Raw genomic sequence first — 25,967 nt, forward strand, 5'->3', positions numbered from 1 at the left:
TGGCTATCAGCTTCATACACATCAGGCCATGTAAGCACGTATGCTGGTCTCCGTTCATGCCTAATCGCGGCCGAGAGAGGCCAGAGACACAATTTGGCCATGGCAGGAAAGAACGAACGGGGAGCACCAGTTACGGTGCGTGTATACTGGGAGTCTATGTTGCTGTGCGGACTGCACACACAAGGGTCTCTCGAGGAGCAAATGCTTACCTCGAGAGACTGCTTACCAACGCAACTGACCAGGACCCCACATACGATAAACGTAACACGGCGACCACAACCAGGTGGGGCAGCAAAACCAGATTCTGCAATCAATCACTTCAGTGTAGCTTGCGCAAAGACCGAGGCTATCGAGGAAGAAGAGCAATCATCAACGAGACTAGGAATATGGAAAACGAGAGAGCTTGCATTCAAGAGAGAAGCCACTCTGCTCTGCAAGCATTCAAGGCTAAAACATGAAGAAGAAAAAATGGTGCATAGCACACGGTGTGTAGGTTAATGCAAGACATATGCCGATGCTGCATCAGCTATTTCAGGAGAGGAATTGTACATGACAACATACACTAGAAGATACTGATGTCACGCTACTAGACAGTGACTGGTATTAAGTATCACGAAGAATCGGTTGACATTTATGTTTGAATGAGGATGAATGATCTCTAAGGAAAATGGGCGATGAAAAAGCTTGCATTTATAGAAAAAACATACACTTGACACAAATCGAATTGACATGTCCAAGAAGCTGATTAAGGGCAAACTGACGGAACTCTTTTGGCCAGCGTCGTCCGTACTTGGTCAAAAGTTGCAGGTGTATCTGAAGATGAAGAACTTCTGCAAAGTCCTTTTTGAGTTACCTGTTGACTCGACCAAATGTACGTGCTGGTGAAATGGTGGCTGAAGCACTTTTCAGTCTTTGCGCAGTCCTCTGCAGACTTGATATCTCATCCAAATTCTTCTATATGCGCTTCTTTGTTTGTGGCGTAGAAGTCTTGCAAATTCGGCTCCAGCCCCTTCCTGTTGGTGTAGATAGGAGCTCCTGTGATGACCAGGATGTGCTTGGCATAGACTCTGTTGGGGCCGAACAGTGACACATGAGATACAGCACAGATTAGCCAAACTCATGTAGTGTTTTCTTTTATGTTCAAACCAATTATACTGAACCATAAATATGAACAAACATTCATATCTGCTGCAAACAAATGACATGTATGTCCAGACTAGCAAGCCAATATAGCATATACCAAGCATATTCATTTCTGAACCACGTGTTGTTTACCTCGTAGTGGCCGCCAAAGTCCACACAATGTCCTTGCTGTAGTAGGCACCAGCTTCTGTTTAGTGCGTGGAGTGTGTTGCTTCATACTTGTGCCGTCCTCATTACTGCATGTCTGGAACAGAATGTTTGGCTGCATTAGAAATTGAAAAAGCACAATTTTGCATTATGTAATGCAAAAAGGTGTGACATAAGTATTGTAATGGTTTGCGACTACAGAACACATGCAAATGTGCACTGTCTGTTCTAGGGTGCTTAAAGGGACCCTGAAACGATTTTGACGATTTTCTACAAACGTACTGAGTTGTTAGAGTAGGTCCTTCTGATCCTTAATTGACGCATCTAAGTGCTCCGCGTAAAGCGTGTAATTTATTATAAGGTTTAAAAATGCACATCGCTGCCGATCGCAGTACACTGCGCGGCGGAATTTTAAGCCGCCCCTACCCATATGACGCAAATCACCCATATAACGTGAGTGGGGCGAGCTATCCGTTTGGTTGACCAGGGCGCGTGATCGATAATTTTTCCAACTTTATGGTAAACAAATGCTCGTAATAGTTGGAATGTTAGTTATTTTGTTTTTATAGAAAGAAAGTAACATAAAGGGAATGCACAAGAACAATTTTTCAGTAAACTTAAGCACTTCCGGCTCACAGCAAGTGAGTCGTCTACTCGTGTTACAACGTGCTCCGTCTTTGACGAGAGCTCCGCCGTCAGTGTCGGTCTGTCTTTGTTGCGTTGTGGACTGCAAACCTAGTGACTGGCAATATGTCAAGCTGCGACATCGTGTCCCTCTGCAAGCCAGTAGGCGAGCGGACTCGCTGCAGCGCATCGGGCGGCCGCTATGCGATCGGCGCCAGGATTTGCGCGTTTGTGGCCGTCACTTTACACCGGAAGATTACTAGCGCAATAGCGTTTCGCGAGCCCGGTATTAGAGAGTTTTAGCTCAGCGGTTTTACGTTTCGCTCCGCTCGCGGTCTCCACCGTTGCGCCAGCGGAGCGGCTCGCGAAAAAAGAATTTTAGCCTGGCGGATCACTCACCCGCTCGAGCGGAGAGAGCGGGGCGCTCTGCTTCCCCACCTAGTGGTCCGAATAGGAGTTACTGAGAAATGAATTTGAATTACGCTTGCTTTTATAATGCAAGAAATGTTGAATAAAGATATATTACATGTTCTCAGTACATTATTTGTTAATAATATAATGAGTACTAATGTACGGGTCAGCGCCGCAGTCGCCGTCGTCGATGCAGAACTGCCGGCGTTCATGTTCGCGGCTGCCATCTTGCATTTCCCATACACGCCCGCGCGCGCTTACGCACGGTCGCGCGCTGCGTATACCCTCCGCTGGGGAGTGCTTTCCAGCGGGCGTAAACGTTGCTCCGTAAAACCGCTGGCCGCCTCAGCGTTGTGCGCATGCGCAGTCGTGTCTCCGCTCGCCCGCTCCGCTCCGCTGGCCGTAAACCCGCTGGGCTAAAACTCTCTATTAGGGTAAACGCAACCGCAAAGGGGACAGGGCCTGGCCGTGTCCCCTTGCGTGTCGTTTCGTGGGATGAACAGAAGCGCAAACGTGAATGGTCTGCACGGTGCAGCCACCTGGTGGCATAGAGTTCAACCAGACACAGCAGCACTAACAAAATGCATTCCTTGCTGCTGGTGTAAATTTTTTGCAGGAGTGTAATCGTTAACGCGTTGTTTTGGTAAATGTTTAAATTGTTTTACACTTGGTAAGAGCAATATTAGCTCTTTCTTTCGCTGGTTGAGCTCTGCGCCAACGGGAGGCTGGACCGTGGAGACCGATCAGGCAGCTCACGCACGTCTACGCTAAAGTTCCTTCATCAGCTAGAGTTTATGCTTCCCGCGTTCCTTCGAAACGTTCCGCTAGTGTGTGGTGACCGCAATACCAGACGCGTTCGGCGCTGCGACGGAATGCTCGCAACGCACGCTGCTTCGATAGCTCTCGTTTGGGGTCAACAGCCGAGCGGCTAGCGGAGAGGTTTTGCGGGGGCGGGCTCCAAAACAACCGAAAGTGGACGATGCGGCCTCGCATCGTGAGGCAGACCCAGTGAAGGCGGAGCTTAGCCCCGATCGCTCCGCGAACGAGTTGAGGAGGAAAAGCATGGCAAGGGAGGAGGGCAACTTGTAATTGCTTGTAGCTGCATTATTGTGGTGCGAATGTTCTACCTAAGCTGTACCCTACGCGTCTACAAAATGTGTCCGAACCGTTTCAGGGTGCCTTTAAGCAGAAGCTTAAATTAATATTGCTATTGTCCATAAGATTGAGGTCTGCCCAACTACAATACATGTCGACATCTTAAATATTATTAAGATCAGAAATGAGAAATACACTATAAGAGATCACATGTGCACTGCTGATTCCACAAGCAAATGCATGAAAGTCATGAAGCTAGCTATTAGAAGTGATGCATTATTTTTCTGCAGCAACGTGATGCACCACTTTACTGTGAAAATTAATGCCCTACTATACACCAAACTGAACAGCAAGAACATGTGGAACCAACAAGTATGAAAGATGGGTGAATTATCATGCTTGCAACCGTTTAATACATTAAATTCTGTACTTTCCCTTCATGTTACCAAAGTATTATTCGGTTTTGTGGACGAAAGAAGTTGCCCGCGGGCTCAAAGAAAAGTTTTATATGTATACTGATAAGACTATTCAGTCACATTAGGACACGCTTTAAAATGATGAGAAATGTGACGCGTGTTCCGATATCGCTCTTTCTTTCCCGAATCTGTGTGTATAACAACGACCTCGCAACTAAATGTTTATTTAGGAAACAGCAACGGAGGATCCTGACTGCCCATATATAATGCAGGATCTAGTTTGCTAATTTGTCTCCGCCTGTAAGTTAATGAGACGAATACAATATAACGTTTCAAGCAGCGGTGTTAAACGACTCACCGTTATTGCCATTCTCAGCCGCAGCAGAATGCAGCACCCGTTTCGATGCAGACGTGTTCCGAATGGCTCACGACCAAAATCTAGCTTTCTGGCTTACATCTCCGCTTGCAAACACGTCACTTCATCCCAAGTTAAATAACGCGGGACATCGAAGCGCAATAAAGTAGCTTTAGCCACAAAGAAGCAACCAGTCTAAGTGTACGCACGAATGAATCCGTGCGGCCGTGCACTCGAAAATGCCGGTAAAAATTTTAAATCCAGTCCAGAGGCCACGCGAAATATAAATGATTCTGAACGCTATGTGCGTTTTGGTGACAAAGAAACAACAGGCTTATTAATAAAGAGTACATTATCTAATTAGCAATGATAATTTTGCCCTCTTTTTTATGTAATAGAAATGCTTCGGTAATTGTAGCGAAAAGCTTGTAAGATAAAATTGCGCTTATTACGGCTCCCCTAGCGGGATATATTGGAACTAACGTAAGTATGCCGAAGTAATTCTGCTATGCTGGTTTAATTAGCAGTGGCGCGCGGTCGATTTTTTCGCCCTCTGTGGCCATTTGTTGCACTTGAGAGTCTGCGGGGCGTGGCCAAGCTCTCACTGACAAGGCGAGCGCTGGGATCCTCTTAGCCAGGCGCAGCGGCGAGTCGCGTGGTCAGGCGGCGACACAGCTGCGGAGAGGGCATGCGCTAAGCCAGCGGCGGCAAGCGCACGCGGTGGCGGAGCTAGGCGCGCCGAGTCACGTTATGCCAAGGCTACGGCGCAACTGCGGTCAAATGAAGGTCAAATTGCTGGCGATGGTGAAACTCGGCTCGACTAGGTTAGTAAAGCTTTCGCTTTAAAGGTACAACGCACTCTCTGGATGTGAAGAAATGAGCGCCTTCGATCCACCGCCAATCTCAGACATGGCGCCGCTGAGCGGGCTCGGAGTGCGTCCATAGTGACGCCATCGCGCTCTCGAGTACAGCTCGTCGTCGGGGCTGTCAGGTGCGCCGGGTGGAGAGCGCCCGTTGGCGAGCAGCGGTTGCCGGTCGTGTAGCGAGTGCGACTCCGAGAGAAGTCGCCTGCGCGAAGAAGAGTCGTCCGACGCGCGGCTCGTGCTCGAACGGACGCCGCAGCTGCCGTACCAGGCCATCAGGATGTACAGCAGGACCATTACAGTCACCACGCACGAACACGCAATGTAGAAGACCACCTGCAGGTGCAGAGGGCAAAGAGGTTCTCGCGATTAACCTGGTCGTTTATGAAACCTCAGGTGGGGAAGAAGGGTAGCTTTGTCAGATCTGCATAACCACCGCGAGCCAAGAGCGTAGCCACGGGGGAGGAAGGGCACCTGACATGTATTGCCGCGCCCTTATCCACCGGAATTTCTGTGCACCGGGGGACCATCTGGGCACCCCGCCTCACCACCTCTCATCCCCCCATTCCCCGTCAAATGCATGCGCGCGCGCCCCCCGTCCAATGCACCCTCCCCTTCCCCCTCCCCCCGCTCGAAAAAACATAGAACAAAACGGGTAGGCTATTTGAGGGAAGCAGCCGCAGGGGTGTACGCGTGAAACGTGCTCCAAACGCTGTATGGACACTAGGGTACAGACATGACGTAACGGAATGCGCAAGTTACATTTATTCGCGCGTCAGAAAGCTCACATGCCTAACTTATGTTACAGCTAGCGGGCGCTCTGTGATGTGATTTTCTGATCGCGCTCGCTCCCTCTTCTTATGAACCGGTTTGTTTTTACAGAGGGTGTGTCAATATAGGTTAAAAAATGACCCTCCTAATGATGGCTCCGGAGACGGCCCTGCGCCGCTCGAGCCCACCACACTCGTAATTGGTTAGGACTTCTCCCTATGCAGACGGACACTTTCCGCCTTGTTCAAAGGGATAACGTATCCCTTTGTCTTGGTGCCCGAGTCTCACTAGACCACTCATGTGAGTTATAAAACACCCCTGCCTTCGACCGTAGCGATAAAACGCAGTTTGGGGGCCATAACTGAACATTCCTAACGTGTTTGCTACAAATTACAGATTTTCAGGCCTTATGAGTCCTGATGGGTACCAATATGAGTTTGATCAATCATACCTACTATGGCCTAGTCAGCTCTCTGCAACGTGACCATTCCAGCTCGGATGGGCAAAACAAACGTACTGCTAAGCGGCGCCTCTGCGAACGCCGGGCGCTGGGCTACACTTAGCTTTGATTGCGTCATGCCTGACGTGACACATGCGTGGTCAAGTAATGACTTTCTTTCCGCTGCACAATAATACCAAAGTAAAGCGCATAACAGCTATCGGCGCAATAAAAAGTTCACGTGCAAAACTCATGATGCAGCTCGTGGGTGTATTATCGTGTAATCTCGCAATCGTGCTCGCTGCCTGTTCGTCGTTGGCCCACCGCGTTCAAATGTGGTGGGCACGAATTGGCATCTCTCTGTGTTGGTGCCAGAATTTCTTCACGCATTTATGCACCATGCGTGTAGAACCCAGGGTGGCCATAACCGAGCAGGTGCGAAATTTCTGCAAACAATTGCGCACCAGTAGGCCTTATAGCGCGTGATAAGCACTAGATTGAGTTTGATTAATCATAGCTGCTATGGCTAAGTGAACTCTTTCATATGCGACCCCTCCTGCTGGAATTTATAAACGTACCCAGTCGAGGTAGTGGTGCTCTTGGTCAAAAAGGAACTCGTGAAATCTTGCCCGATTTATTGTGTTAAACTTGGACTACGAAATGATATCTTTGAAAATGAACCGACTCGTTATCGCTGTTCTGTAGCGACCCCCTACAGGGTCCGGTAGGCACAGAAAGTGCTTGGTTGGTCCGGCGATAATCAATAGAGAGTTATCTTGGGTGGAGATTTTAACATAAATATGCTTCGTTATAACGCCCACAAAATGAAATGAAGCGATAAATACAAACATTTGGATGTATAAACGTAATTAGTTCGCCTAGACGTATAACAAACACGTTCCTCTCTGCCTAATTTATTTATCAATAACACGTGTACACCGCTTTCAAAGGCTAGTGTTATTTCTACAGATGTTAGCCATCACGGTGGAATATATGTTTGTTTTGAAAAAAAGAACTGCGCCTTGCAGCATGAAAAGACAACAGCACTTTTTCAAAAAGTTACGCCCAACAATCTCGAGCTTTTTCGTGGAACAGTAGAAAATTTTCATTCCAGTGGTATTCTCGAATTATGGGATGTAGATGATGCGTGTGTTTGCTTTGTAAGTAATATATTGGACCTCTATAGATGAACATTTCCATATAAATATTTCCAGCATCCCAGAAAGATCCGCAAGCTTTGGGTGAGACCAATGCTGCTACGTAATGTTGAGACAAAAGATAGGTTGTAAAAACTGTTTTTAAAAGCTCGAGATCCAGAGGCCCATAAAGAATACAAGCCTTTTAGGAAAGCACTCACAGAGGAGCTTCGCCGAGCTAAAGATGAGTACTATTGTAAAATTTTCTCTGGCCCCATAGGTAGAACGGTCATAACATAGAAAAAGTAAATACCCTTCTTAATCGCTCCAGCCCAACTAGATAATTTACAGGGATACAACATACAAGCCAATAAATATCTGGAAGAATGTTAGCGAAAAGACTTTATGACTGCTTTATTGGTCAAAGTAAAAGCAGCTACAACAACGGAGCACTAGAGTACATAAAACATATGAATGATTTATCTTGCTTCTTAAATCCAGTAGACGAAGCTGAAGGGATAAAAATGTTGCCTGAAATGAAAAGTGGGAGCTTTGATGCAAAAAAGAAAAATTATGGGGTTTTACTTGCCAAAACCAATTTCTGATTATGAGGCACGCCGTAGTTGCGCACTCAGAATATTTGGACCACCAGGGGTTCTTTAATGCGCACTTTAATATAAGTACACGGTTGCTTTTGCGTTTCGCCCTCATGGAAACGCGGCTGCTGTGGCCGGGATACTAGCTGTGATGCAGACGGTGCGAATATTAAAGACGTCCAGTACCTCATCGATATCCAGGCTCTCTGCGTGACCTTCAACCTTTGCCTCACAAACGGCATATTCCAAAAAAAAAAAAAAAATGGAACTCGCGAGAGTAACAGTTGTGCATAAAAAGGCGACAAAACAAATTTGCAAAACTTGGGCTTCTCTCTACAGTGTTTTCCCGAAAGGACTTGAAAAGGAATTTTTTTTTTACACAAATGACAGTTTTTTTGTGAGAAACATCTGTCCAAAGAAGTTCCCTTGCTACGACAAAAAGACTGCATCTTAAATGCATTTGAAGAGAAGAAACTTACCCTAGGTATGCCGGGTGTCCCATTAACTTGGACCAAGACTAAAAAAAAATCCCAAGAGCTCTAGACAAATCGCACCGACAGCGTAGTAGTAGTAGTAGTCGTGTGTACTTACAGCAAGTGTTTTTTTCATCACGGAGTATTAATTGATTTAAATTAGTGAACTTTTCAATATTGTTTCAGTCGCAAACATAAGAATAACAGAGTTGTAGGGCACCTCAAATAACCTCCGAATCAACCATTTCGTTCGTGCTCGGCTTTGCCTCGTTGGTTTTTCCGACAAAAAACAAAAGCTCGCGAGACATCCAAAATATGAAATAGATACGCGCTCGCGCACCGCTACGAAAGCGCTCGGAAGCGAATAGCCACGGACACACGGCTTTATTAGCGGCGACAGCTCGATACAGCGTTTCACACTATGGGATTTTGACGTAATAGTCCTGGTCCGGGTTCCAGTCCCGGACCAGGACGAATTTTTCTTCAACTGTGAGGCTTTTCTTTTGAGGAACCCGTATGGGTTTCCTTTGTAGCAATTGCTACGAACGGGTGGATGTCTGATTTTCCCTTTATTCATTACTTCTCTCCACCTTGCGGGTTTCCCCAGAACTACTAAGTCAAACTCTTGCCTTTGCTTCGCGTTGTCGACAAATTCGACTTCGCCCTGCCATCTGCTAGCCGCCTGGTTAGCTCAGATGGTAGAGCGGCTGCCTCGGAAAGGCGGTGGTCCCGGGTTCGATTCCCGGACAAGGACAAATTTTTCTTCAGCTATGAGGCTTTTCTTTCGAGGAAACCGTATGGGTTTCCTTTGTAGCAACTGCTACGAACGGGTGGATGTCTGATTTTCCCTTTATTCACACTATGGGATGGTCACGGCATCATGAGAACACGACGCTGACGCATTGATAAGCGTAGCGGAGCCGTAGAGGGGGAGGGGGGGATTTCGAATCTCTGGAAAGCGTGACGGCACACTTGGTACTAATTTTGCGCACTTGCACAGGCTATGCTCATCTAATGCGTTTTGGCGGATCTGTGCGGCCAGCATAAGCAGTTGTCGACTGCGTAAATCATTCTTGCTTGACGTGTCAGATCGTACATAATAATGGGAGATCTCAACGGTACCACGCCAGTTACCTGCTCTTCAAGAAGACAGTCATGCCCTTCACGAATGTTCAGAAAGCTAAAACAATCCCGGCTATCGGGGCAGCGCACGGCGACAAGAGGAAGGCAGCCAAGCTATCCAGGATGTGGCATTGTGGACGACGCCCTAGTCCGTCAACAATACTTAAAACGTACGAAATCCTTTGCGAGACGGGTAGCTTCAGAAGAAAACGACACAGGACTGCGATGGTAGTCCAAGAAGTGGAAAAGGATGTTTTGGCATTCTTTGCTGCTAACCCTCACGGTAGTGCGCGAGACGCCAGCGCGGAGACCGAAACCTCAAGGTAATTCGTTTGGAGGGTTTTAAAAAAGGTCATATGAATCCATACCATGTACAGTCTTGGTAAAAAACTTAAGGCCGCTGTGAACGGCTGGGGAGCAGCGGTGCTTCGCTATCGCAGCTCTGCAACAGTCGGCGCGCGCCGCTTCTCGCTTGCGCCGAGGATAGAGAGGGCGAGGTAAGCATGTCTCTTACTCTCAGGCATCTTTTGTAACAGGTGAAAAAACTCAGTGCCCTTCCACTCTGTGAAGAAGGATGACCAGCGAAGTTGTGTATGCGGGCCCCTTAATGGTGAACTGCACTTCCACCGCGGGTCGGCCCGGCATTGCACTATCTTTGGGATCGGCCCGCGTATGGGAAGTGCTTAACGCCGTCTTCACCTTCGCCGCGGGTCGGCTTGGCATTGCAATATCTTTGGGATCGGCCCACGTACGGGGAGTGCTTAACGCAGGCTTCACCTCCGCCGCGGATCGGGCCGGTATAGCACAATCTTGGGGGTCGGCCCACGTTTTTTGCTTACAACACGAAAATTTCCTTGGACGGCAGAGGTATACAGCCAGGCTCTAAAGCTAGTGTGGCGAGCGCGGCGCGAACGCGACGGTGGCGAAGCGGGAGGCACCCGATCGGCTATCACGCTGTTCGCGGCGTATGCTGGATGAGCGGGCGAAGGCCGTTGACGACCGCTGTCAGATGCGATACGCTCAAATTTCGCAATTCCGAGTGTCGTAATCACCAGTAAATTTTTTCCCCACCAAATAAGACGGACAACGCCATGAATAGTCCGGCGCATGCTTGAACACGGGCACTTTGCGAGGACCGCGCAGCTAAGATCTGACGACAACAGCTGAATGCTATATTAAACAATGTGCTACAATGGCAGCTCGTATTTGTCATGATGATTGTCACAAGTAGGAAATTATTCAAGAAAGCTTAAGCGTCAGAGTGTCACCTGCATCTCTCCACGAAATCACAGGGGGTGGCATGCCCTCGGGGCATTGAGTGTGGTTTGGTCTGTGGTTGCCCCGAATAATTTCCCTTGTGTTTCACTGTAAACTAGGCAAGGTCTCTACTTTGGTTGAAAGGACGCTAAGTATAACCCATTTTTTTTTAACTACCTGTGAAGCCCTTCCTCCTATAGAGACGAACGACGCCTCGGTGCACTGTATCCTCGTGACAGCGACAGCACTGCCGGCATGGCGTTTTCACTGTGCCCGAATGTTAAAATCTCGTGGTCGTGGTCTACCTAACTCGATTAAAACGCATAGTGCCCAATGAAAATGGGATGAACCTAATTTGGCCTCACGTGTGTTTGAAAGTGAGCCCGAACGACAATGAGGCAGTATGCACGAAGACATAAAAAAAGGTCAGGTACTGGGCACTTCACAAAATGTCGAAGGAATCGGTCTAACTCAATCGGCTACTCAGGCAGCGCAAACGTCTGCAAGTTCCGAAAAGATTTCATAATCGCACTGTGGGATTTTATAAAGAACTTGAATGGTCGAACACAATCGTCTGGTCGTGTCGTACCGGAGAGGTGCGGTCTCCGTTATGCAAAATAGAAGTGAGGCGTGCAGACAGGACACAAGAGTAGAGAAGTGGACAACACGAACGCCGACTATTAACTGAAGGGGGCACTGAGGCGAAAAAAGAAAGAAGGCACAAAACTCATCTGCGCATGCTCAGGAATGGTAACACCACGTGTCAATCGGGTAAACGTGCCGGCCTACGTGAGAGATAACTGTTAAGGTACTTAATCTCTTCCTTATGTAAAGTAATCGAAGGCTGACTCACGCACGCACTTCCACCATTATAGATATGCCATGCCTCTACCATAAGACGCGTATCTTCATTCTTATGCCTGTACAATATCGCGCATTCATCTAACTCTGGCGTGCAGTTACAATCTCGGCAATGAAGCGAAAGATTAGAAGGCGATCCACCGGTTAACTACCTTTTATGTTCCATTAGCCCCTGATTGATACACCGTCCCGTTTGCCCTACGTAGAACTGGCCACAGCTAAGGGGAATTTTATAAACCACACCCATACGACAGTCAGTAAAACAGTTGTCCTTATTGTGCTTCACTGGACAAATATCTGTTCGTTTTTTGCCTTTTACCCGCTCCTTTTTATTCTGTACGGCAGCGCATACCTCACCTAGCTTACCTATCTTAACTAGCTTTGCATAACGAATCCTTACCAACTAGCTCAGCTTTCTGTCGTTCTAAGCGGTCTCCGTATTTGAAATATGGTAACCCCACCTGCAGGAAGTTGTTCTTTCATCCATTTTCATTTCTTTAATACAATTAGTAAGTACAAGTAGTTTCCCCTATGTTTTCCTTGGTGTCTTTGTTTGTTGGCTTCTCATGAAAGCTTGCTTAGAGGCGCTTGAGTAGCGGCGTTCGAGCGCACACCTTTTTCATATCTCGCGTATTTCGCGGGTTTTTGTTTTTTCTTAGAAAAACAACCAGACACACTTCAGCACGAAATAAAAGCTTCATTCGGAGGTTATTTAAGGCGCCCTACAATTTTATTATTGACATGTTTGCGATTCAAGCAATAATTAATATGTTAACTAATGAAAAACAGTTTAACAATTAATACTTCGTGATGAAAATATATAGACTGTAAGTACACACGACTGCCACTACTGAGCAGTTGATGTGATTTCTCTAGCGCTCTTGGGTTTTTTAATCTTTGTCCTAGTTTACGGGGATACCTGGTATAAACAGATCTCACGAAAGCTTTATATTACTTGAACCATACTTTACTCATGAAAGAAATTAGAAGCTCATGGTTTCTGAGGAACATGCCTATTGCTCTTGCGTAGTTATTTAACCCGCAGGCAAAATATGTAGACCTAAACGGAGACTCATCTGACATTAAGAAAATATCTTTTCTGGTCCTTCAAGATATTATGCTAGGTTCTTCTCTTTTTAATCTATGATTGAACGACATTGTATACGTGGACACTGAAATAGAACCCGTCATATACGCTGACGATACTACTCTACTATTCACAGCAACAACAGCATCAGTAATACTTACAAAGGCATATTCAACGTTTCAGCGCAAATATATATATATATATATATGTATGTGTGTGTGTGTGTGTGTGTGTGTGTGTGTGTGTGTATAGGGAAATGAGCACATTATAATGCCATAAAAGTTAATACAACTAAAACTGACGCCATTCTCTTTCGGCAGAAAAATAAATACGCGCACTTAAACAACGATAGTATGCTCAATGGCTCAAGAATCGATATAGTAAGGTAATTTTAAATATTAGGAGTATATTTCAACGACAGTATGACACGGAACGACCATATTGACTACATTGCAGCAAAGCTCTCTAGTGTCAAAGGAATGACGCATACTAACAAACGGATTCTGTCGTCTAGCGTTAACTTACTCCTGTACAATACCTTATTTTACTCGCATCTCAATTATTGCCATATAGTGTGGGGAGACACGAGACAGCGCAACATGCAGAAACTGTACGTTCTACAGAAAACTATGTTAAGAAATGTTTACAACGTCGCATATGATCAACCATCGGAGCCACTTTTTAGAAAAGAAGATGTAATGCCGGTGCATAATATTTATAACAACCGTTTGGTCTCGCGGTATAGGAGACAAACGATAACGTTTCTCTAACTTCGTATGGTGCAATATTGACAAGAAAGAGACCAAATATGTGACATACATGTTAGACATTTGACAAGTTGTGATGTGTGGTGCGCGATATGGTGCTGTGATTGGGACGGTCAGGAGCAGACGACAAGGAGTGCGCGCGCCGAGGCGGATTCCATGCTGGAAGAAGGAAAACAACGACGCCGAAGAGCGTCCGGCACGAGAACGCGCGGCGCATGAAAAACAACAAAATGAAAAGCAAACCAATTAGAAAAGACCATGGGGCGTCAGGCAGCCAATCCGAGAATGCCAAATCGGCCAGATCAGAAGAAAAAGCGTGGTGCGCTGGCAGAACGTGAGGACACGCAAGGACACGCAGAGGAGACGCCAGGGAGACGCCAGGAGAGTTCCAGGATGGATGGATGGATGGATAAAACTTTATTGAATCTATTTGAATGTGGTTGGGGGGCTCCTAGACGTCCGGGAGCCCCCTGGCCGACATCTCTAGGCAAGCACGGTCCACCAGCCAGAGCTGGTCATCCGAGCAAGTGGCCCGAAGAGCGGCCTCCCACGAGGAAAAGGAAGGGTTGGGAATAGGCTCTACCGCCATGGGCGTGGGGCAGCTCCACAGACAGTGGAAAAGATCTGCCCGGGGCGCTCGGCAGGTGGTACATTGTGGATTATGGAGACCAGGGTGAAATAAATGTGCCAGATAGGGAGAAATAAATGCTTTGGTCTGGATCTGGCGCCAGATTGAACTCTGATGGGCGGTAAGGGAATGGTGAGGGGGAGGTAAATCTCGTCTGCCATCCCTGTAATACGTGGTAATCTGGTGGTAGGTGCAGATCCCCTCTCCTGGCTTTTCCATGGGGTTGGGTGAGTGGTCGTCCAGGGTCCTGAGGGAAAGACCTCGGACATGCGCATTAACGCGCTCGTTCCCGGGGACACACTCAGGCCCAGGTACCCACGTGATAGTCACCTGGTGGGGAAGAGAAGGAATGTTTTGCAAAATGTGTGTGACCGTCTTAGGTGCTACGCCTTGAAGGAAGTAACGGTACGCACTTTGGGAATCGGTGCAGATTTCTGTAATGGCAGAATCCCCAGCCGCATGCGCCACTGCTAGGGCTAATGCGACCCCCTCAGCCACATCGGTGCGCGCTGTTTTAATCGAGGCAGAGATGTTAATGCGTCCGTCCTCCGTCATGGCAGCGGCCGTGACCGTTCCTTTGAGCGGACCGACCGCGGCGTCGACATAAAGAACGTCTTCGCGATCTTGGTAACGTCGGGTGTAGTAATCAGCCCGCGCCTTACGTCGACCCGGATAGCGGTGCGAATTCATGTTTCGTGGCAACGGTTTGAGGTGCATGTTAGCTGTGAGTCTTACAGGAATGGGGAACCACGGCTCTTCCATCGGGATCGTGCCGCTTGGCTCACACCCCAGAGTTCGGAGTAGGTTTCGCCCAGTGGGTGTTCGGGTGAGGCGTAGAAGCTGATTACTCCTCTGTGCCTCTATGATTTCCTGGACGGTATTATAGAGACCAGTCTGTAGGAGGCGGGTAGTGCTAGCGCGCATCGGCAGGCTCAGTGCAGTCTTAACCGCCCGTCTGATTAGACGATTAGCCTGATCCATTTGTTTTTGAGTGAGGTGGTGATACGGGAGGTGGTAGGCAAGGCGGCTGACCACTAAAGCTTCAATCATTTGCATGGTGTCCTTTTCAGACAGGCCGTGATTGCGTGACGCAATCCGGCGAACCAGTCCTGAGATTTGTTTTATTTGTTTATCGAAGAGGTTCAGTGTAAAACCCGCATCTAGGTTAGATTGGATGTGCAGACCAAGGATCCTGATTCTATGTACCTTAGGCACTTGTTGACCGTGTATGAACAGATGTATGCCTGGGTCGCCTTTGTGGGTTTTAATAGTGAGCAATTCGGACTTTTCTGGCGAGCAGAAGAGCCCCATTATGCGAACATGCCGTTCGATAACGTTGATAGCTGTTTGTAGGACATCTTGGGCCTCCCCAATAGAGCCTTGTGACACCCATAGAGTCATATCATCAGCATAGAAAGCGTGGTGCAATTTAGTGATACCTGCGAGCTCTCTGGCGAGTGGGGCCATGGCTACGTTAAATAATAGTGGTGATAGGACTGCTCCCTGGGGTGTGCCCCTGTTTGGAAGGGCAAAGGCGGCCGATGTGAGTGGACCTAATCTAATCTCAGCGGTACGATTTTCCAAAAAAGCTTTGACATAATGCCAGATCCTACGGCCGCAACCTGTGGTGGCAAGGGTCCTGAGGATATGGTCGTGTCCTACATTGTCAAAGGCCTTTTGTATGTCTAATGCTAGGATGGCTCTGGTGCGGGCTGTCCGTCGTTTGGGATTTAATAAGGTCTCTTTAATATGCAAGAGGACATCCTGCGCCGATAGGTTGGGGCGGAAGCCAAACTGAGTGTTGGGGAAGAAATGCTTAGCTTCTAAGTGCGGTTGTAGTCGCCGGACAATCACATGCTCAAAAAGTTTGCCTACACAACTCGTGAGCGAGATAGGTTGTAAATTCTGAAGTAGTAACGATTTATTCTGTTTCGGAATAAGATTAATCTGGGCGTGTTTCCAATCGCCAGGCAGTGTGCCCTTTCGCCAGTGTTCGTTAAAGAGATCCGTGAGCTCCTGCAAAGATATGTCATCTAAATTTCGGAGGACTTTGTACGTTATCCGGTCGGGCCCTGGTGCAGTGTCCCTGGTAATATAGCCAAGGGCCTGTTTCACCTCCGGCAGTGTGACATCTGAATCCAGGTTTTCGTCTGGATCAGGGGGTGTTAAAGCGGCTGCGTTCGGATGTGTAGGTATGGGCTGTGGAATATACAGATTTTTGATGTGTGCCATAATATCAGTGCCCTTTTGCTCCTCTAAGTAAATCAGCTTCTGAGTAGTAGTGTCCGCATGGTTTTTCGTGGAAGTGGGATCGAGAAGAGCCCTCAGGAGGTTCCAAGTGCGTTTTGTGCCCAGCGTTCCTTTCAGTGTGCCGCAAAAGTTGGCCCAGTTTGTTTGAGCAAGCTGGGTGGCATATTGTGCTGCCTCCTCCTTGACTGCAGCGATACGAAGGCGAAGTTCGCGGTTTAATCTCTGGCGCTTCCATCGTTTGGAGAGGCTTCGACGAGCCTCCCACAGATGGAGGAGGTGGGGGTCTACTTGGGGGGCATTCTTGGTGTTCTTAATCTTTCTTCCAGCTCTGTCGAGGGCATGTTGTATCTTTTGAGTCCAAGACTCTAAGGTCTGCGGTATGGTACCCTCCACGGCGATGTGCGAGCGGAGTTTATCCCAGTCAACGAGGGTCGGAATTTCGGGCCGAAAAATTTTGGAATTTTGCGTTAGGATTGTTTGTATCACGTGGTGATCGCTGCCTAATGTGTCCGTCAGGACCTCGTGTGCTTTCACCATCACATGCGTGCTTGTCATCGTGAGGTCTGGCGTGGTGTCTCTTGCCGTACTGGTGCCCACTCTCGTTGGTATAGTGGGATCTGTGATTAAAGTAAGTGTGTGGTGCATCATAGTGTTATGTATAAGGTTGCCCTTCGGCGTGTTATTTATATAACCGCATGCTGTATGGCGGGCGTTAAAGTCGCCCACTATGATTCGATGTGTATAGCGTGTTTGAGCAAAAATTTCCGGTATCCTTGTGCCCTTATCTTTAGGGGGACTGTGTATGTTGACAACCAACAGTCCTTTTCCCGATGTGGGGTACTCGGTTCCTCCTTCTGAAGGACCCCCGGTAGGGTTTCGGTCTATGAAGGGGAGGGTTTTATTAATAACAATAGCGGTGCGCGATGTTACGGATGCTACGTGATATCCCTGCAAGGATAGAGACGCGGACCCCGTTTCCTGCAGGGCCAGTATATCTGGCGGCTTCGGAAAAAGTTGCATGTATGCGGCCAATTGGGCGAGTTTCTTTTTGATGCTTCTACAATTCCATTGCCATATGATTAGGTCAGATAAGTTTGGTTTCCGGGTGGAGGAGTTAAGCCCACTCTACCCGAATTCTGTCGCTTATTGGAGTTGGCCATGTTGAGTCGCTACGGGGGTCGAAACCCCCAGCTGTGGGCTGGTCATCTCCTCCGTGGGCTGAGGGGAGTGAGCGGCGGCGGCAGGTTTGAGCTGTTTATGCTTACGGGTGGGTGATGATTGGGCATGCAAATCGAAGAGGTGATTAATTGCAGATTCTATTTTGTCGATGCGTTGATTAAACGCGGTCTGCACTCTTTGTAGGGCCTGCTCTTGTTCCTTAACCATTTGTGTTTTGACAGCCTCGAGGCTGTCGCTTACAAATTTCAGAACTAGTTGCGTGAGGCCTTGTGTGAATTCTGGAGTTTGGAAATATTGTGCACAGGTCTGTTGTGAGAGGACTGGGGCATGGGGCGGCGCTGGATGGGGAGGTATTGGGGAGGCCTGCTCAATGGGTGACTTACCAGTGTCGGCCAGGGGGTCCTGCCATTGCTGCAGCTGTGGGTCTGGATCCAGGCGCCCCCCGGTTGCCAAACCAGATGAAATCTTCAGACCCCCTCTTGCCGCCGAGCCAGGCGCATGGGCGGGCCCTCGTTGCGCGAGTGCCGGCCACGTGGAGTCGCTTCTCGTGCTGCACTGCACAGGAGGGCGTGGCGGGTGGTTCGTGAGTGGGGTCGCAGGTTTCCGTATGGCAGGAGGTACTCGGGGTTGAACATGTGCTTGTTTGGTTTTCTTTTCGTGGTATGATATTTCCGGTTCCTTCTGTCGGGCTGTGCTGTGAGGTGCTTGGCTGCAGGCATTCTTAGGAATGTCGTCAGGTTGTTGGTTTGTCGTTGATATCTCGGTACTCCGCCTCGGTGGAGTCGTATCGGGTCCCTTTGGGCGCTGGCGCCGCTTTCACCACTCGGGGCCCGAGTCTCTTCTGACGAGCCGCGCAACTCAGGTATATGGTGGGATGGTCATCGGATCCGCAAGTAAGACAGCGTGGAAGGCAATCTTCGTGGTTTTCATCTGGGTTAAGCAAGCCACAGTTCCCGCACCGCCGTTCTTGTGGGTATGGGCAGATGTTGTGCCGATGTCCGGTTCGGAGGCAGCTGTGGCACACTTGGGTGACTGGGCGGAAAGGTCTGCATCGAAATTCTACGCCTTGAAAGTACACGTAGCTGGGAACTCGCCTGCCCTCGAAGGTGTAGAGGCATGCTCCGTTCGTTCCGAAGGGTCTGGCTTGGATTTTGTTGATATCATGGGGGTAGGTAACCGTATCGTTCATGAGGGCTTCCTCGGTAGGTATAGGTAGGGCGCCTCTGATTATCCCCTTGCAGGAGTTGTCCGGGGAAGCCACGTACGCGGAGACTTGATACGATTTGTTTGCGAGGAGCGTCTGAATGTGGCAAAGCTGTTCCGCCAGGTCAGGATACGGGGTGCTGACTAGTGCGATGTTCTGTTCCTTGCGTACTCGTATGCGCGCCGTCGGAGGCAGCGGGGCTCGGAGTGCGGTTTGTATCGCGTCTCGCAGAGGTAAGACCGCTTCTTGTTGTAGTGATATACCTCCTCTTATTCGGAGAACCACCTTGTGGTCCCCTGCGGGGAGGCGCGGCAGTCGAGGCCAGCCGGGTCCGTGTCGACGTTCGCGTGAGTCGAATGGGGCGGGTGGAGTCTTGAAGGACTCCGCGGCGACAACCCTCCGTCGGCGAGCGTCGACCACCCGGTACCATGGAGTGTGAGGCACGGGTGGCTGAGGATGTGTATCATTGGGCATGTGGGCTGCTCCGCTCCGGCCGGGGCGGTAATCGCAGAACTCGATGTCGCGCTCGGGCTCCAAGTCGTCTGCATCCATGCAGTCCAGTTGGCCGGCCGGGTCGGAATTGCTGGTGGACATCTCCGCGGCTCGGGCCCCTACCCTGGGAGCCGCGTTGCAGGGTGCGTCGGATGCCGACGCGGCGTCCGCGTCCGCCGTGCCGCTGTCGCGGTGGCGCGTTTAGGCTTAACGCGGTGACCGCCGCTTAGGGATTTCAAACGGCCGTCTCGGGCTAAGAAAAGAGTCGAGCCCTGAAATACTGGTGTCAAGTAAAAGCTGGTGACTTGCCAGTGACGATGGTTGTACGATTTCGTGCCGATGGTGAAAGATTCCGGGTGGTTGAGGGTGGATTAGCAGAGCCCGCTGCGACGCGATGTCCCGCTCTGGGAGCGTCGCGGGATCTCCGAGTTCCAGGAAGCGACGGCAGGAGGAGGTCAACCAGCGGAGCGGGCGTTGAAGACGGGCCGTCGGGTTCCGGACCCGAGCCACCAGGACTTCACCCGACCGGGGCCTCCTGCCAACCTGTTCCTGTGCGTCGCCCGTCTACCTGAGCGTGCCGCCAGCTTCTCAAGGCCGGTGAGCTTCTGCGCCCGTGGGCAGCACGATAACAGTCGGGCTACGGGCCCGAGTTCTACGCCAGCTGCCCGGCCAGAACGCCACCCCCGTCTGTCGTGCCGCCTGCTGCCCGAGGCCGGCGTTCGAGCTTCTGTGCCCGTGGGCAGGACAAGAGCAGTCGGGCTATGGGCCCGAGCTCTACACCCAGCTGCCCGGCCAGAACGCCGCCGCCGTCTGGTCGTGCCACCAAGCCGGCTGGTTTTCTTCTCCGAGACAGAGCTGGCCAGCTCCGGTCGCCCGGTCAACCAACTTAGACCACGACCTTTGGTGAGACCGGCGCCACTCCTTTCACCAGCTTGTCGCAGCGTCACAGCTTCGGGACTGTTATGTATCCCTGCCGTCGTGGCAAGCCCGGACTCGCGCACTACTTAGCTCTACCCAAATATGTGTCTTGATGTGTATTTGAGTGTTTCTATTATGTTTGCTATTTTCTTCTATTTAATTTTAAGCCTTCTTTAGTTCCATTAAACGTTTGTGTGTGTGTGTTCGAAACGAATGGCTTTGTCCTCAATTGGGTTCTCGGAGGCTCCGCCTAAGAGAACCATCAGAACCTTTTGAGTACACGAACCTTTGTCCCATATTATAGGGTCATCACACAAGTATATTCAGGTAGAACAAATTACGGTCAACACATGTTAACACACACACTAACAAAAATACTTGCGTCAAAAGCATGATATTGTCACAGCCTAGTAGGAGACGGGAAAGCCGGTGTCGAGGACGTGTAAAAGCACTTTATGAGAGGAGTCAACGCGACGTCATTGTCGTCTTTGTTTTTCTACTCGCGCGCTACTTCAGCGTCATTCTCATCGCCTGGCACATACCCGCGGCTACCATATAGGATGCGGCATTTGCCCCCTCCCCTCCCCCCCCTTTGAAAAAAAAGGCATCGTCCCGATGCACCAACCGCCGAAGGCTGTGCACAGACGGTGCAAAGTTGAGATCATGAGAAAATTTATGGCTTCATACGAAGCACGTGCACAACCTCGGGCAGATGCCGCCGGCGTTTGGAGCAGTTATGGCTGTCGGCGACAACTTCATAATTCACATCGCTGATGCGGCGCAGAACTGTGTACGGGCCGAAGTATCTTCGCAGGAGCTTCTCAGACAGCCGCCGCCTACGAATCGGAGGCCAGACCCACACCTGGTCACCGACGTTGTATGGGATGGGTATGTGCCGAAGATTGTAGTGTCGGGCATCGTATTCCTGTTGTTCATGGATTCGCAAACGCGCAAGCTGCCTGGCTTCCTCTGCGCGTTGCGTTAACTCCTCGGCACCAGTATCGTCATCACCGCACTCGTGTGGCAGCATTGCGTCCAACATTGTTGTCACTTCGCGTCCGTAAACGAGGTTGAAAGGCGTCACGCGTGTTGTCTCTTGGCGAGCCGTGTTATACGCAAATGTAACATCGTAAAATCTCGTCCCAGTTCCTGTGGTTGACGTCGGTGTACATACTCATCATGACTGCCAGAGTCTTATTCATACGTTCCGTCAGCCCATTGGTTTGGGGATGATAAGCCGTGGTCTTTCGGTGAGTGGTACCATTTAGTCGCAACACGGTATCCAGAAGCGCAGCCGGGAATGCAGCTCCTCTGTCTGTTATGACCACTGCGGGAGCGCCATGGCTTAGGACGACGGCTTCGATGAAAAATCGCGCTGCTTCGGCTGCTGTTCCACGTTGCATAGCACCTGTTTCGGCGTATCGAGTAAGGTAATCTGTGACGACGATTATCCATCTATTTCCGGCAGTAGACAGTGGAGACGGACCTAAAAGGTCCGTGCCAATTTGCTCGAACGGTGCTTGCGGTATCTGAACAGGATGCAGCTGTCCAGCTGGCTTGCCGGGTAGGGCTTTGCGGCACTGGCAATCCAGGCGTGTCTGTATGTAACGTTTCACGATCGACGCAAGTCTCGGCCAATAGTACTTTAGCCTAATTCTTGCCAATATCCGAGTGTAGCCTAAGTGACCAGCGGTCGGCTCGTTGTGACAGGCATGTAGGACTTCGTCGCGAAGAGATGTGGGAATGACGAGTAGTTAGCTGCTGCCACTAGGTGAAAAGTTGTTTTTATAGAGAACGTCGTGGCGTAAGCAGAAGGAAGGCAGCCCTCTGGCGAATAACCTCGGCACGCTGCTTGTTCTTCCCTCTAAGTAATCGAAAAGAGGAACAAGTTCTGCATCCTCGCGTTGCTGGCGTGAAGCCGCCACAGTATCTAGCACGCCTAGAAAAGCCGTGTCATCATCGTCGTGCACTGCAGTCTCACAAGGAGACCGAGAAAGGCAGTCGGCGTCGGTGTGTCGCTTCCCCGATTTGTAGACAACCGTGAAGTCGAACTCTTGGAGCCGAAGACTCCAGCGCGCAAGCCGACCAGCTGGATCTTTTAAATTAGTCAACCAGCAAAGTGCATGATGATCACTGACAACGGTGAAGCACCGACCATACAAATACGGCCGAAATTTCAAGACGGCCCACACCAGTGCGAGACATTCTTTTTCTGTAGTAGAGTAGTTAGCCTCCGTTCTTGAGAGCGTCCTGCTGGCGTAAGCAATCACTCTTTTGGTGCCGTCCTACCGCTGTACAAGCACTGTGCCAAGGCCGACATTACTAGCGTCGGTATGGAGGATCGTAGGGGCGTCTTCATCAAAGTGTGCAAGCACGGGAGGCGTCTGTAACCATTGCCTTAGGTCATCAAAAGCCCGTTGCTGGTCTTCACCCCACACGAAGAGGACATCTTCTCTGGTAAGATGTGTTAATGGCCATGTGATACGCGAAAATTCCGCGATAAATCGTCGGTAGAAGGCGCAAAGGCCCAGAAAACGTCGCACTGCCTTTTTATCTGATGGCGTTGGGAAATAAGCGACTGCAGCGATTTTATCAGGGTCAGGTCGGACACCGTCACGACTAACAACGTGGCCGAGAAATTGAAGTTCTTCAAAACCAAAATGGCGCTTTTCAGGTTTAAAAGTTATACCAGCTGAGCGTATTGCTTCAAAGACCGCCTTTAGTCTCTGTAAGTGTTCCTCGAACGTGACGGAGAAAACAATCACGTCGTCGAGGTACACCAGACGGGTTTGCCATTTGAGGCCTGAGAGTACCGTGTCCATTAGTTGTTGAAACGTTGCCGCCGCAGAAAACAAACCGAAGGGGAGAACCTGAAATTCATAAAGTCCGTCGGGCGTCACAAAAGCGGTCTTCTCACGGTCTCTCTCATCAACTTCTATTTGCAAGTAGCCGCTTTTCAAGTCCATTGACGAAAAGTAATGTGCGTTTCGTAGCCTGTCCAGTGAATCGTCGATACGCGGTAGCGGATAAACGTCTTTCTTTGTGATCTGGTTGAGTTTTCGATAGTCGACGCAGAAGCGCAGGCTGCCGTCCTTCTTTTTCACCAATACGACAGGCGATGCCCAAGGACTCTTAGAGGGCCGAATAACTCCGTCCTCAAGCATGGTCTTCACTTGTGTTTTTATTGCCTCGCGCTCTTTAGGTGCTACACGATAAGGATTCTGCCGAATTGGTCTGGCGTCGGCTTCGGTGACAATACGGTGCTTAGTGAGCGGCGTCTGGCTAACTCGTGAAGTGGATGAGAAGCAGCTTTTCAACTCATCGATGAGCTCAAGAAGGCTGTTGCGTTCCACAGGCGATAAGGTGGGACTGATGTCAACCACAGGGGCAGGCATGCAACCACGGTGGACGTCGCGTCCTCCACTGAGAGGCAGTCCTGTATTGAGGTAAATTCGTCGAAGTAAGCAACAGCCGTGCCTTTAACAATGTTTCGACGTTCCCTGGTAAAATTCGTCAGCAGGAGTTCAGCACGTCCGTCGTGTGCGTTAATTACGGCCCTGGCGATGGAAGCGCCTTGACTCAGTGCCAGTGCGTCGATGTTTTCGGTGACACCAGTCCCGGTGTTCAAGTTGTCGCAGATTACAGGTACGAGTGAACAGCTTCGTGGCGGAAGCGTGACGTCGTCGTCGGCGATACGTAAGCGGGGTCGCTGGTGTTCCGCAGGGTCGACGTCGTCTGAGCTCGTGGAAAATGTGACAACGAGGTCACGGACATTGATCGCTGCACCGTACTCTCTCAAGAAATTCATCCCCAATACAAGTTCCTTACAACACTCAAAGAGAATGACGAGGGTGGCGACAAAGGTTGCACCGGCGATTACTATTATGGCTGTGCATTTTCCAATCGGCGTCATCAACTGGCCGCCGGCAGTTCTGATGTTGGGCCCGGTCCACGGCGTCTTCACTTTTCTGAGCCTATCGGCCAGCTTTTGACTTATTATCCAAAAATGTGAACCAGTATCGACGAGAGCGGCCACTTGGTGGCCGTCAATACAAACGATAAGATCGGCGCTGACGGCGTCGGTTACAGGGGGCGTGGTTGGTGTCATCGGAGTTGTACAGTCGTCGATCGTTGGAGATGGGGGCTCTTGGGTAGCTAGCCGGTTTGCAACCTCACCCCCGGAGGTCGCTGCGTCTAGTTTCCCCGGCGCGGGCTAGGGGACCTGCCCCTAGAGGCGTCAGAAAAATCGCGACGGGTCGGTGGGGTGTAACGAGCCGGAAAGGGGAATGTGATCGAGGCGCCGCTGAACCTTCTGGCCGAAAGTTTCTAGAATTTCCGTCGCAGCCACGTGCGGCATCAGACACAGGGTAATTGCTGTTGGGAAATCTTGGATACCCAGCCGCGCGGTAGTGGCACGCGCGGTAAACATGTCCTGCTTCGCCGCAATGATAGGATAGCGGCCGGCGGTCAGCGGTGCGCCACAAATCGGTCTTTTGAAGCGGGTAGCCGGCAGGGGATTCACCGTAGAAACGAGGCGCAGCGATCGACTGGCGGTGATACGGCATAGTTGGCGGCGACTGTGACTGTCGAAAATAGGGCGTCGGGGAAGGTGGGGATGGCTGCGTCGTAGTGGTCGACGGTGTCAACAGCATCGAAGTGGCGGGAGGTGGACGACAGACAGCTTCCGCGTAGGTTAATAGTCGCGGCACCGCCTGCCAGTCGGGTGACAAAAAGGCCTCTCGAACTTCCTCCCGAGCAATATCAGCGACAGAAGCCACCGCTGGTGCCATGGGAGAGATCCTGAGCTACCCGATCTCTTCTCGCACAATCTTTCGGATGACTTCACGCAGAGACGTGCTGCAGCTCTCGGATAGAATTGAAGCATTCACCGGCGAGCTCTTGTGATCATATTGGCGGTACCGTTGCTGTAATGCCCGTTCTATAGCGGTAGCCTCCTTGGTAAATTCGGCCACTGTCGTCGGTGGGTTCCTCACGAGCCCGGCAAATAGTTCCTCCTTCACTCTGCGCAGGAGATAGCGCAACTTCTTTTCTTCGGCCATCTCAGGGTCTGCTCTGCGGTAAAGGCGGGCCATATCTTCTGCAAACATGGCAACGCCCTCGCTTGGTTTTTGAATACGGGATTCGAGAAGGCGCTGCGCGTTGTCTCTTCTGTCGCTACTAGTGAATGTGTCTGGCAGCTGGGTGCGGAAGGCATCCCACGTGGTCAAATTTCTCTCCCGGCTCACAAACCACGTACGCGCACTGTCTTGAAGCGCAAAATAGACATTAGACAACTCTTGCTCGGAGCCCCAGTCATTATAACTGGCGACACGCTCAAATTGGCCCAGCCAATCTCGGACATCTTCAAAAGCGTCACCATGGAAACTTTCTGGCACCTTGGGATTCTGCAGCGTCACCTGCGATGCAGTTGCAGTGGCCATGGCGGAAGCGTTCTTTAGCATCGGTAGAAGCGTTCTTTCAGGGTCCTGCAAAGTGTTGAACTCGGGCGTCAGGCCTAGCAGGCGGCGACTGTATCGGTGAACAGGAGTTTCGACGAACGCAGGTGATTCCGCGTTCGATGTATGGCTCCGCGAAGGGGTGCGATCATGAGGCAATCCTACCTCGCACCTCCACCAGTGTCACAGCCTAGTAGGAGACGGGAAAGCCGGTGTCGAGGACGTGTAAAAGCACTTTATGAGAGCAGTCAACGCGACGTCGTTGTCGTCTCTGTTT

At 50.2% G+C, this 25,967-nt stretch overlaps 1 protein-coding gene across 1 annotated transcript in view; it reads right to left on the reverse strand.

Moving 5' to 3' along the window:
• Positions 1-5,011: 5,011 nt before the first annotated feature.
• Positions 5,012-25,967, reverse strand: part of LOC142570732 (uncharacterized) — a 36,363-nt gene continuing 15,407 nt past the window's right edge. The window contains exon 2 of the mRNA XM_075679076.1: positions 5,012-5,390. Coding sequence (XP_075535191.1) covers positions 5,034-5,390 — 357 coding nt within the window. The 3' untranslated portion in view covers positions 5,012-5,033. The remainder of the gene's footprint in view (positions 5,391-25,967) is intronic.

Source organism: Dermacentor variabilis, chromosome 2, assembly GCF_050947875.1.
Source record: "Dermacentor variabilis isolate Ectoservices chromosome 2, ASM5094787v1, whole genome shotgun sequence".
NCBI lineage: Eukaryota > Metazoa > Arthropoda > Arachnida > Ixodida > Ixodidae > Dermacentor > Dermacentor variabilis.